Source organism: Manihot esculenta, chromosome 6, assembly GCF_001659605.2.
Source record: "Manihot esculenta cultivar AM560-2 chromosome 6, M.esculenta_v8, whole genome shotgun sequence".
NCBI classification, from domain to species: Eukaryota; Viridiplantae; Streptophyta; class Magnoliopsida; order Malpighiales; family Euphorbiaceae; genus Manihot; species Manihot esculenta.
This window is the reverse complement of record NC_035166.2, coordinates 1,475,525-1,488,413: the sequence shown is the minus strand read 5'-3', so window position 1 is coordinate 1,488,413 and position 12,889 is coordinate 1,475,525. Positions and strand designations below refer to the sequence as shown.

Here is a 12,889-nt window from a genome sequence, read left to right as displayed (position 1 = left end):
AATGTATTCGATTGTTATGAGATTCGCCATCTTCGTTACGAAAAACTGAGCACTATTACCAATGCGCTTATCAATAATTTTTTTTTTAAAAAGTTCACCGGTCAATTTTTATTTTTAAAAAATATATTAAAATATTTTTGATTATTTTAAAAAATTTATTAATTAATTATACCGATAATTTTAACTATTAAATATTATAAAAAAAATTTAAAAGATTAATTAATATATTTTTATAAAATTAAGTGATTAACTAATAAATTCTTTCAAATCATAGTACTAAATAATAAAATATTTAATAGTTAAAATTAATGAATAAATTAATTAATAATTTTTTTTAAAATATAAAAGGTTTTATTTTTTTATTCAATTAGAAATAATAAATTTATGGAGTTAATTTCTAAAAAAAAAATTATTAGAAAATACGGAATTAAGACATAGCAAAGAGTCGTAGCAATAGATTGGATTAGAACTTCATTCCCTCCAAGAGAGAAATTGTTCCTTCCAATCCGTCATTACTTGCTATTGTAAAAAGTTGCTTTCATATGCTAAAGAAAAATCATTGGCAAATACATAAGTAAAAAAAATAGTTATCATGGATTATATTCTAAATTTTAATCCCTATTTTAAATTTTTATAAAATAATAAAATTATATTTAGCTTTTTTAATTTAAAAAAATAACATTATTATATTTTTTAAAAAAATAGCATCCAATCAATATAATTTATAATACAATCAATAATAAATTATCTCCATCCTTATTTTACAAGTAAGGATCTATTGTAGCAATAGATTTAACTAGAACAAACTTTCCGCCTCTAGAGAGGAATTGTTCTTTCTAACCAGTCACCTTATTGGAGACTACTTTATAAAAATCTATATTATTTTTTATAAATTAATAAAATAACAATAATTTCTTTTTAAAAAAATTATTTTAATGGTTATATATTCTTTTAATTATTATAATTTTTCTGCTAATATTATATATTTTTTTGTAATATGATTAGTTACGAAAAATTAATTCATTTTATATAAAATATAAAATTTTTGATTAATTTTTATAATAGAGCAATTAATACTTTATTTGAATAAAGTAACTATAGAAATCACTTTATTGAGTTGGCATATTAATTAGTATAAATAGTAGGGATAATTACATGAAATTCATCATAATCATGCGTGAAATTTCTTTTTGGTAAAGATATATACATAGATTTAATAAAAGCTTAAAAGAATCCCACCCAAGACTAAACAAATCCTAACTCCTAATTATTTATAGCCTCAAAACGAAAGAGATAAAGAGAATACCAAACACCAATCGTTGGAAGCAGGTAGATCACGTAAAGAATATTGAATTAAGAAATAAATTCCATAAGCTAAAAAAAAAATATCTTAAGCAAATTCAACCATTGAGTTCATTGATAATTTGATATTCCTAATATAGTAAACACTGTCATACAGTACATTGTTTAATGTGAAATTATTTCTTGATTTCGTCTATTCATTAATAAGTTGATTATTTTTAGATAATAATAGATAAAAACAAACTCCTGTAGAGATTTTATTAAAATCAAGAAATACAGGTTTGCTTGTTGTCCATACCAAAAATAAATAAAATTTTTCAAAAAACCATGCTAATGAAGAAAGACCTCAGGAAGATAAGAGAAAGGCTAAAGAGAGCAAAAATACAAAAAATCTTGTGTATAATTCTACCAATATGTAGACCAAATCATGTAATACAAGTAAAAGTTCTTAGATTCATGAAAATATAAAACATATAAATAGTTACCACGCTTGCATAGGAATACCATAGTTGGGCTTTATGAAAAAAAAAAAGGCTAAAGCCCCGCGTCGTATTTGAACCAATGGCTTGTGCCTTACCATGACTGAGCCGCTATGTGGATACTTTAAATCTATAGAAATAAATTAGAAATAAAATTTTTATTGTAAATAAATTATATAAATATATTATATTTATATAATAAATATGCCTACAAAAATTCACAGATCAATTGAAGGAAATTCCCAAGTCGCAATTATCTCTATATTGAAGAAACCAAATAAACAATCGAATCCAGAAAGACATGAAAATGGAATCAGGGAGGAAGTTAGATAAGGATTAAGGAGAAATCATTTATAATTGAAAGGTAAATTCCATCCATCCACGAGGAAAGAAAAAAAAAATGAAAGCAGAGCAATATTCTAGGTCAATTCAACAGCCAAAAAAATGATAAAACATGATTTGCATTGGAATTTAAGCACCCAAGCACAGTTCAAATAGTATCAAGCATCAAATATTGAGGGGGCCAAAAAGATTTAAAAGAAAAAAAAGGAATCCAGGGATAGCACACTGAATTTTCTTAAAATGCTAAAAAAATGTCCTATCTTTCCAATTGTTATCACAGTATTTCCATGGAAATTATCTTCATTATTCCCATGTTTGTGCCACAACTTCAAACATGTGAAAAATGATAATGTTCCTAGTAGTAGGTGAAAATGCCAAGAAAAAGGCTGTTGCTTGTCAGCGTAAGAAATAGGAAATACTGCCGCATAATTACAAACAAACTCGACAATCATTAATTACCTCATAAATGCATTCCCTGGAATAGTCCATCCAAAATGGTTTCTATTCTGGATGCTGGAATTCAAGATCTAGTTTCCTCTTCAGATGGGATCTGTCAGCACTGCATGAGATCACAACATTAATAAATATCAATCACTGTGGCACAAGCCACACAGAAAAAGGGAACTTTACTATATAGTCCCCATGTTATAGAAAACCTCATTAGTTGGTCCATTAGTTTTGAAAATACATTAAAAGTGAGATTTTAAAAAATCTACTAATAAGTTTTTCTATTAATTTTAACCATTAAATGTTTTACCATTTAGCTCCTCTGGTTTGTAAAAATTTATTAGTTGATCCTTTAGTTCTGTAAAAAGTATACTAATTACCCCTTCCATATTAAAAGCATTTTAAGTTTTCGTACAATATTTAATGGCTAAAATTAACAGAAAAACTAATTAGTAAAATTTTTAAAATGTCAAGAACATTTTAATATATTAGAGACTAACTAATGAATTTCCCTATAATACAGGGATGAAACAGTAATTTCCCCACAGAAGAATGATATTGAAGGGCATCAGTACAATACCATCCCATATGCTAAGAACCATTTAATTTTATTTCCTCAAATTGAAAACAAAACTAAAAAATTCAACGCATTTGGCCATCTATCCTTTACACCAAGAGACGTGTCTCCGAGGCTCCTACACTCTGTCCTATGGAAGCATACATATCCCTTCAGCTTCTTCAGGCTTTCAAATTAAGAATCAGATTGAATTTTCTATAGTGTCTTAACCAACCGACCCAATTATATTGACCATTATTTCATAAAAGTGAAGCTCCCAACATTTAATGGAAAAACTGAATTTAGTAACAGCCCAGACTCCCTGCTGAATATAGGTTTGGACAAATAAAAAGTAGGTGCTGCAAATTCTGTCCATGTATTGCATACACATGGAGAATGATTCTTGAAAGCAAGGGTTGTAAGCTAAGTATAATAACTGTGCAACATATGACGTGCCAATTAGCTCTCATAGAAGGAATGGCGACTGAGGTTCATATGGATGAAGTTTGTGCCTAATTGCCATTAATTCAAGTATTTAAGTTCTTTGATACAGAATAATCATACTGTAGATGAGGATGTAAGTAATAGATCAATATTGGAAGGATAAAATAGAGAAGCACGACCGACGTATTATACCACCATAAGATCCCTAACAAAGTGAAAAATAAAAACTTATATAGGGATATGCTCAGACCAGCTATTCTGTATGGGACTGAATGTTGGACGATGGATAAGATCAAAATAACCACATCTGTCAGAAAATGAATGTAGCACATATTGGAAATAAAATGTGTCAAGACAATTGTGACCAGTTAGGAAGACAACAAATGACATGGAAAAAAGTGGTATCAAAAGATTTACAAATTTTGGACATTAATGTAGTCTTGGTGTCTAACACAGCTAAACGTCAAAAAATGATCCATACATTTGGTTCCAACAAAATTATGATTCAGGCATTGTTAATTTTGTGTAATTTGAGAGGCAGGAACATCTCAATTGAACCAAAGTGTGTTCACTGCACAAGCTATTATTATGGGAGGAACTTTGTAATATTGGTTATTCAGCAGGTGAGTAGGAGCCCAACTCACAAGTTACTGTAAAAAAGATAATACATGTAGTTTCCTCAGTATGGACAGTAGAATTTAGCGATAAGGTGGGGGGGGGGGGGTATATATGACTTTATCAAGTGGAACTAACAGTTGTTAAAACTGTTATTCTCTGTGTTTATTGCATTTGCATCAGATAAAACTTTCAATTATTTTGTTCTTCTAACTGGCAAACTTTCTAGTTTTCTAAAAGCCGATCTTGATGAGAAGTTTCTACCTTTTTCTATTCAGGACATCTTATTCTCGTCTTTTATGTTCAGCAATAATCAATGATAAAGTTTTTACAAGTTTATATAGTGTCCCATGCATCCCACAAATAGTATAAGCATTGCACCATTTTCCTACTTAATTTCAAGTTAAGTTCTGCTCAAATAAAACTTTGATAATCTACACTCATATATGGAGTTGCACCATTGATGCTATAATGCTTAAAACTCCAGAACCACCAATATTTGTAATCTGATTGACTTCAGTATTCTGATAAGGTTTAAAACCCATTATGATATAAAAGGATTACTTAAATAATATGGGCTCACCTGTTAATTGTCGGTCTGCTCATAGGTCTTGATCCAAAAACAGAAAAATCTATTGACATTGGCACCTGTTCATTCCTGCCAGTGTAATTCCCAGCTGCCTGTCTGATTTCACCATGCTCATCAATCTTATCAACTTGATATGCATTTCCATCGAATCCCTCACGGTCAGGCATCACTCTTCTTGCCTTCCTTGGAGGTGATAGCACAGTGGGTCCCTCCAGTGGATGGAAATCTGAAGCTCTAGGATTGACAGATTCCCGCTTGGGGGCAGGTCTAGGGAGCTTAGCCGGCTCCGTAGGCAGAGGTGCAGATGAGAAGTACCTAGAAGGAAAACAGATGAGAGCAAGAAACAAATGATATGTGAAGTTTCCATTGGGAATGTTCTTCATACCGGTGCTCTAATGCCTGTTCAACCGATATTCTAACTTTTGGATCATAAGTAAACATCTTTGCCAACAGATCTAAAGCATCATCAGTAGCCATCGGAAACAATTTACGCCAAGGTTGTGCAGGAACAGATTGGTATTCCACATAATCAGGAAGGTAGACCAAATCAGGCCACTGAGAAGGTGTTGGAGTCCCAAAGGCTTGAAAAATCTTCCCTAATTGATCAATATCACTTGTTCCCTATATCCATTCAAATCAAAACGTTAGAAGTACTAAACATGGAGACATTGACACTCATAAATAGTGCAAGAAAAAAAATAAGTGGACAGGATGTAACTGTGGATATTCCATTAGAAAACAAGTCATAGATATTTAAGTAATTTGCCTGATAAGATTACCAACTAAAAAAGGATTGTTCAGCCAACCAATGATCAAATATTAATACACAAAATTACCAACCAGATAAGGACATCCTTTACAAATACAAATGTGCAAACAATGATAAATATTAACTAGCTTCCCAAATACAGCATCTTTTGTAGCACTAGTGAATGCTAAAATATAAAAGTTGAGCCAAAAAAAAAATCACCTTTATTTGTTCAAAAAAAAGTTTTCTTCAGCAAAGGTAACCAAACAATAGGTCAGCAACACAATGATTTGGATAGTGTAGAATTTAGGGAGAGAATTTTTCAATTGTATTTCTGATAATCTTTACTGAGCTAGTACATCCCTATTCATACAAGAGTAATAAGCCTAACTAGAAAGATTTACAAGGCAACAAATCAAAACTCTTACAATTAAGGCTAAAATCCCTATAATTAACAGGAAAAACAAATCTGTCAATACTCTCTCTCAAATTGGTGCATAGATATTATACATGCTCAACTTGCAAATGAGGTTATGATAAGTTCTATTGTTAAGAACTTGGGTGAATACATCAGCCAGCTCTTTTTCTGAAGTAACATGAGCTAAGCTCAAGATAACAACTGTTAGTTTTCTTTAATAAAGTGTCGGTCAATGTCTATATACTTTGTTCTATCATGTAGTACTGAATGATGGCGACTTTATTGTCACAATACAAGAGTAATTCGCCATTTTCCAACAATTTCGGTTCTTCCAACAATCTTTGTAACCACAAAAGCTCATAAATGCCTAGTGCAATAACTTTATATTCGGGTTCAGCACTTAATCAAGCAACTACCCTTTGTTTTTTGCTCCTCTATATGATAAGATTTCCTTCAATGAATATACAATGACTAGACGTTGACCTCCTATCATTTGGAGATCCAGGCCAATCTGCATCTGTAAAAACTTTTATTTGGAAATGACAATGTTAGGAGAATAGGAGCCTCAAAATACGAAGGAAAACTTGCATGTGAGACTTACGAGGGTCATGCATAAACCGGCTTACCAAGCTAACTGCATATACTATATCAAGTCTAACATAAGAGAGATAAATTAGTCTTCCCACCAATCTCTGATATCTCCCCGTATCAACTAACTAGCAAATCCCCGCTGGTAGCCTATGATTGCTTTCTATGGGAGATTCTACTGGCTTGCATCTCAACATAACTGTTTTTTCCAACAGAACTAGAAGAAATGAAAATGCCTTTTTCTAATCTTGCAACTTCAATCCCAAGGAAATACTAAAGCTTTCCTATATCATTAATCTCAAATTCTTTGGCCAGAAGCTTCTTTAGTCGAACTATTTTTTCACTGTCATCTCCTGTCATCACTATATCATCTACATAAACTATAAGAAGAGTGACTTTGCTCTTGTAGTACCTAATAAATAGAGTATGACCCACGTTGCTCTACTGGTAGCCAAAAGAGATCTTGGCCTTGTTAAATTTGTCAAACCACCGTACAAAACCTTCTTAAGTTTGCATACATTTCCTTGTGTTTTTTCATCAGCAAATCCTAGATGACTTTCCATATACACCTGCTCCTCTAAATCTCCATGGAGGAATACATTTTTCATCTAAAACTGTTGTAAGTTCCAGTTAAGGTTGGCTGCACAAGACAACAGAATTCTGATTGTACTCATCTTTGCAATAGGGGGCAAATGCCTCCTGGTAGAGGTAACTCACTGGGAGAATTTGAGGATAATTCTTGACATGGTATAGACTGCTCGATGGCTTTATCTTTCTTTTCTTTTCTTGAATTTTCTGCTCGATGACTTTATCTTTCTTTTCTTTTCTTGAACATTTCTTCAAATTCGATCTTTCCAGTCGTCCAACATAAATATCCTCCCCCTAAATTTGAATACTTTTTCAAATTCTGGAATACCTCCTATGCTACTAGATTATTTCCTTATTGACATCTTTATTCGTACAAAGAAAGCTTGATCTACACCACCACCTAGATTACCATTCAAAACATATAAGCCATCTTACAGACTATCAATGCCAATCCTCTTCCTAGATTGTAGATTCTAAAAGATACAATAAGTGAAAAAAAATTAGCTTTACAATTGAGAGAATTGGTGAGAACATTGATACATAACAGATTAATAGGAAAGCCACGTGCATGAAGAACAAAGGAAAGGGTGATATTCGGAGTACAATTATCAAAACTTGTACCAACTATGGGACTATAGGAGCCATCAACTATTCAAACATGATCTTGTGTTAGAGATGGAGAGTAGGTGAGAAAAATTTTAGAAGAACCTGTCATATGTTTATTATCTCTGGAGTTTATGATCCATTCACAAGCATTACGATGAGCAAGAGAGGCAATACCAAGTCTTGACCAAGACAAAGCATTGGAAAGGGCAGTTGCGTTGCCTTCAGCCATCTCAAAATAGGGAAAAAGCTACAGTGAAACCCAAAGAAACACCTTACCCACACCAAATGAAGCCAAAGACAACAAAAGAATGTTGGAAGCACTGAGAGGATGTCAACAACGTCGGTCGAAAAGTGAAACAACGCCGGGAATGACTCTCACGTGTTGAAAGAGGTGGCACGTGTGATACACGCACCAAGGTCTGGGTGGCCAGAGCTGATGGATCGACCGGCGATGGGGTTTCGACTAGTCTGAGGGTGTCGATAAGGATAGAAGAAGGGTCTAGGTAGGAGAGTTCGAAAAATGGGTGAATTAGGGTTTCTGAGAGAAATTGATAAAATTGGCAAAAATTAGACACCAAATTAGGATATTAGGATCAAAACTTTGATACCATGTAGAATTTAGGGAGAGAATTTTTGAATTGTATTCTGATAATCTTTAAAGAGTTAAGACATCTTTATTCATACAAGAGTAATAAGCCTAACTAGGAAGATTTACAAGAAAGGCAACAAATCAAATCTCTACAATTAAGGCTAAAATCCCTACACAATGAAAGGGAAAAACAAATCTCAACAAATAGTAATAGGTTCCAGCTTTGTTAATCACAATATGATATACGATTTCTCACACATTCTAAGTAATGTCTCAAACCAAATAGGTTCATAATGCACAATTTCATTGCAAGATATTCTCAAGCGTGTTCGATTTCAAAAAAACGAGAACTAAGCCTTAATCCCAAACTAGTTGAGGTACGCTATATGAATATTTTTTGCCATTTAGCTATTTTTGATGAAACCAATTCCACAACAATATCCAAAAATTGTAAATATTTTGATATTACTTACACTACGTTATATTAGGTCTCCTCATTCTTCCTCTTTACTTTTTCTACCACTAATTTGTTGCATTTCATATGGCAGCATTTGGTTTTCAATATTAGTCATGATAAAACCATTTTAATTATCCTCAATGAGAGATGCATCCTTATCTAATACACCATTTTTTCAAATGATAAAACCTAAATACTTAAATTGGTTGCGTTTTGCCACTAAAACTCCATTTAATTAAACACCACACCCCCACTCTTTCTACCAGAACCATACTCATGATGCACATCTTCTACTTTGCCTAAAACTCTTAATTCTCAAGAGTCCTCCACCACAATTCCAACTTTTGAATCTTTGATTAACTCCTTTACCAGTTTCATTCACTAGGATAACATCATCTGCAAGCAATATGAACCATAAGTCATCATCTTAATATCTTATATATGATTAACTCATCCATAGCCAACGCAAACAGATATAGATTCAAAGTCGATCCTTAATGGAGACACATTGTTATGGAAACTCATCCACATCCGCTCTAGTTGTTCCTACACTAGTAACTGCCCCTTATACATGTCCTTAGTGAAATTTATATTTTTGAAATTGAGTTCTTGCTTTTCTAGAACCCACCAAAGAACATTCCTCAATACTATAACACGAGTCTTTTTCAACTCGACAATACCATGAGAAAATACTTCTCTCTCCCTACAAATCCATCAATCTTCTTAACAAAAAAGAAGGTGGTTGTACATCTAGCAAGCATAAAGCCAAAGTGGTCCTCTGATACCTTAGTAGTGTCCCTAAGTCTGTGCAACCACTCTTTCTTATAACTTCATCATGTGACTTATCAGTTTAATGCCTAGGTAGTTTGTAGAAACATGGACGTCTCTTTCGTTCTCAAGGACAAAAACCAAAGTGCTCTTACTCGATTACTCCATCCTTTAGCACTTTGGTTTTATTTCAACCTATCCAAATTCGGTCTTCAGGCTCCTTTAAAGAGAACTTATATTACAACTTCTTCACCAAAATTTGGAAGAGAGATTATACAATCATGTATTCTCAAATTTTGGGCCCAATAAACCTACTTAGAAACTAATCAAATGGTCAAAGATCAGAATGAAATCTTTATGAAAACTGACGCTAGATGAGAGCAAGCAACCCCCACTCGGTAGGAAACAAAAGATCTTATATATGAAGAACTAATCATTGTACAAAGGAAATCAACAAACCCAGTTTGAAGAAACAACAACACGAATGGCATAACATATTTAATTAGTACAACCGAAAACATGCTATGAAGTATCTTTGCAAGTATTCAACAAACGATATAGATGAAATTCTAAAGAAATACCAATAGTGGAATTAATCATGCTTACCTGTAGAAATGGTCGGCGAAGGAGGAGTTCAGCAAATATACAGGCTGCAGCCCAAACATCAACCCCAGAACCATATTGTTTGGTGCCAAACAACAGCTCAGGCGCTCTATACCATCGAGCAAAGACCTACTCAATGGTAATCCAAGCTTGTCAGTTAACTTAGCTAAAATTACTAGTAATCACAAAATTATGATAAGGCAAATAACTTGGGAAGTACTATAACCAGAATATGCAACATGATGTCCATCTAGCAGACAATCATAAGCAACAAAGAAAAGGGTTTCTCCCAGAAAAGATTAATCAACTAAAGATAATGGTAAAAAAAATGTAACTAATTGAAAAAATATATGTATACAAAAGTGGAAAAATAGAAGTAAAACAATTCGCAGGTGCTTAACATAAGGTTTCAGAACAGATTATTCATTGTGCCAATAAGCAGTATCCCATGCCGGTAAGCTAAGCATACTGATGAAAAATAATAATTCTGAAGGATATGGTGTTTTTACTTACCAAACCCTTGTAACTTAAAATGCTTAAAAATTGCAAACTGAAAGGAAACCAGCAATTACAGGAGGAGAAGCATACTTGGTGAGTGAACTTGCGATCTGGGCTCCCAAAAATTCGTGCCAAACCAAAATCTGCAAGTTTAAGCTGTCCATTAGAAGCTATCAACAAGTTGTTTGGCTTCATATCTCTGTAAATGCAAGTACAGAACATCAGAGGCAGTAGTTAGCAAATATTATACATATTAGCTTCCCAGAACAAAGCTAATACCTATGGAGAACCCATTTCTTGTGGCAGTAAGCCAGTCCCTTCAATGTCATCTGAAAGTATGATTTTATGTCAGCTGGTGAAAGAAATATGTTTCGGTCACGAATAACTGCTTCAAGATCAGTCTCCATGAACTCGAAGACAAGATGCAAATTTCCTTTGTGAGGGAATGCATCAATCAACTCGATTATATTTGGGTCTTTAAGCTCTTTAAGCAGTTTAATCTCTCGAAGTGCTGTAAAATTAACCCCCTCCTTTTGCTTCCCAAGCCGAATTTTCTTAATAGCCACTGTCTGTCCAGTCTGCACATATACAGCAGTGACCAATCAGACAAACTAAAAAGCACACACCTTACATTCAGCATCATATTCATTATCCATATTGGGAAGGTAATTAAAACCTTAAAGAAAATCCTCTCCCCCGCCTTTCTCCAGAAAACCAAACAAAAAAATTGAAATTGAAAATTTCTTCAATTTTTAAGCTACAATTAAACAAATTTCACCACCAATCATTTATGTAAAAAAATTTTAAAAAAAATTAATCCAATAATAAAAGCAAACACAGGTAGGATGCAGTAAAGATACAATCTTAGGGTTACCTTAGTATCGATGGCTTTGTAGACGACACCATAAGTACCTTCACCAAGCACCTCACGCTTGAGATACCTATCAGCAACTTTCTTTTCTGTGTCGTTTTCTGACATTGTTGTTTTTTTTCTTTCTTTCCGTTCTTTTCTTTTACTAATACAATTGCAATTGATATCTATATAATCCGATGAATTTTTCTCAGGAATTCATGTTCAAAAAATAGGGTTTTGGAAATTGGTTCTTTTCTGGTTATTATCTTACACGGTGAAAAAAGATTCTATAGGCTTGAGGAATCAGATTGGGAGAAAGAAAGGAAGACAGAGCTGATTTTGGCCGAATTGCAGCGTGTTTGGTAGGTTGGAAAGGACGGGAAAGTAAGGGAAATAAATACTCTGTTTGGACGGAAGGGAACCAAAAGGGAAGGGAAGGGAAGGGAACTAGTAGTGAACTGAAGGAAAGAAAAGGAGACTAGCAATTTATCTTTTTACTTTTTCTTATGGGATTTTATACAGCCTTTGATTCAATCTCATTTCACAAAATTTCTAGAATTCAATTAAATTGTAGATAGATTAAATTTAAAATAAATTTCAATGTTTGTCATATGATTTCATTTGGTTTTACATTTAGATATAATTAATATATGGTTTAATTTAATAATTTATTTATTTATTTTCATTTTGTAAACTATTTCTAACCTTTTAACAAGAATATTGCATTCTTAATAAGCTTGATCCCTTGGGCTGAGTGTTCTTTTTTCAAAGATCATAATAATGCTACTACTTATTATTATATGGATTAACAAGACAAGATATGTATGGAAATTTTCTAATTATCTCCCTCTTTCTAAATATCTATCCTCAAATGAAAAAATTATAGTAATATTTCATTGAAAATTAGTGGGTATCAAAATTTTCATCTTTCCACCTCTTTCAAACATGCAATAAGACCCTCTATTGAATAAGAAACCTTTGAAAATACTTGCTTACAAACTAAAACATGAAATACAAATAGATTTCATGCAATTTAAATCAAATTCAAGTAAATTTATCAAGGTGACACATAGATATAAAAATAAAAAATAAATAAAATATTTATTTATTTATAAATCTCGCCAAAATTAAAGAGAGACTAAATTCATTCGTAGGCAATCATTCTGATTTAAAAAGAGATGGAGAACGGTCGCATTAGAATAACAGAATAAAGTAGATGAAATCACAAAAATTTTAAATTAAATCGAAATTGAGAAAATATCTCATGGTTCAAACAGTGGAGAGAAAAAGCTTTATATATGTTTAGCCCGAGTTCTAAAAAGTAAATATTACCCTCTAATACAAACCTAATTATAAAACAATTATTCTATAAATGCTAAAATATATTTGGGTCGAGTTT

The 12,889-nt window shown here is 32.5% G+C and overlaps 1 protein-coding gene across 2 annotated transcripts; it reads right to left on the bottom strand.

The window, feature by feature from the left end:
- Positions 1-1,700: 1,700 nt before the first annotated feature.
- On the bottom strand, positions 1,701-11,978 carry LOC110617698 (cyclin-dependent kinase D-3). 2 transcript variants are annotated; one of them, XM_021760658.2, is made up of 8 exons: positions 11,512-11,978; positions 10,917-11,215; positions 10,728-10,836; positions 10,143-10,268; positions 5,160-5,395; positions 4,769-5,089; positions 2,583-2,682; positions 1,701-1,911 (listed from the first exon to the last, which is right to left on the bottom strand). In XM_021760658.2, exons 1-7 carry the CDS (start codon positions 11,614-11,616, stop codon positions 2,625-2,627), a joined length of 1,254 nt encoding a protein of 417 aa, XP_021616350.1. In that variant the 5' UTR covers positions 11,617-11,978; the 3' UTR covers positions 1,701-1,911; positions 2,583-2,624. The 2 variants fall into 2 exon arrangements, with proteins under 2 accessions (XP_021616350.1, XP_021616348.1); XM_021760656.2 differs by lacking the exon at positions 1,701-1,911 and having other exon boundaries at positions 2,227-2,682.
- Between the last annotated feature and the right edge of the window lie 911 nt (positions 11,979-12,889).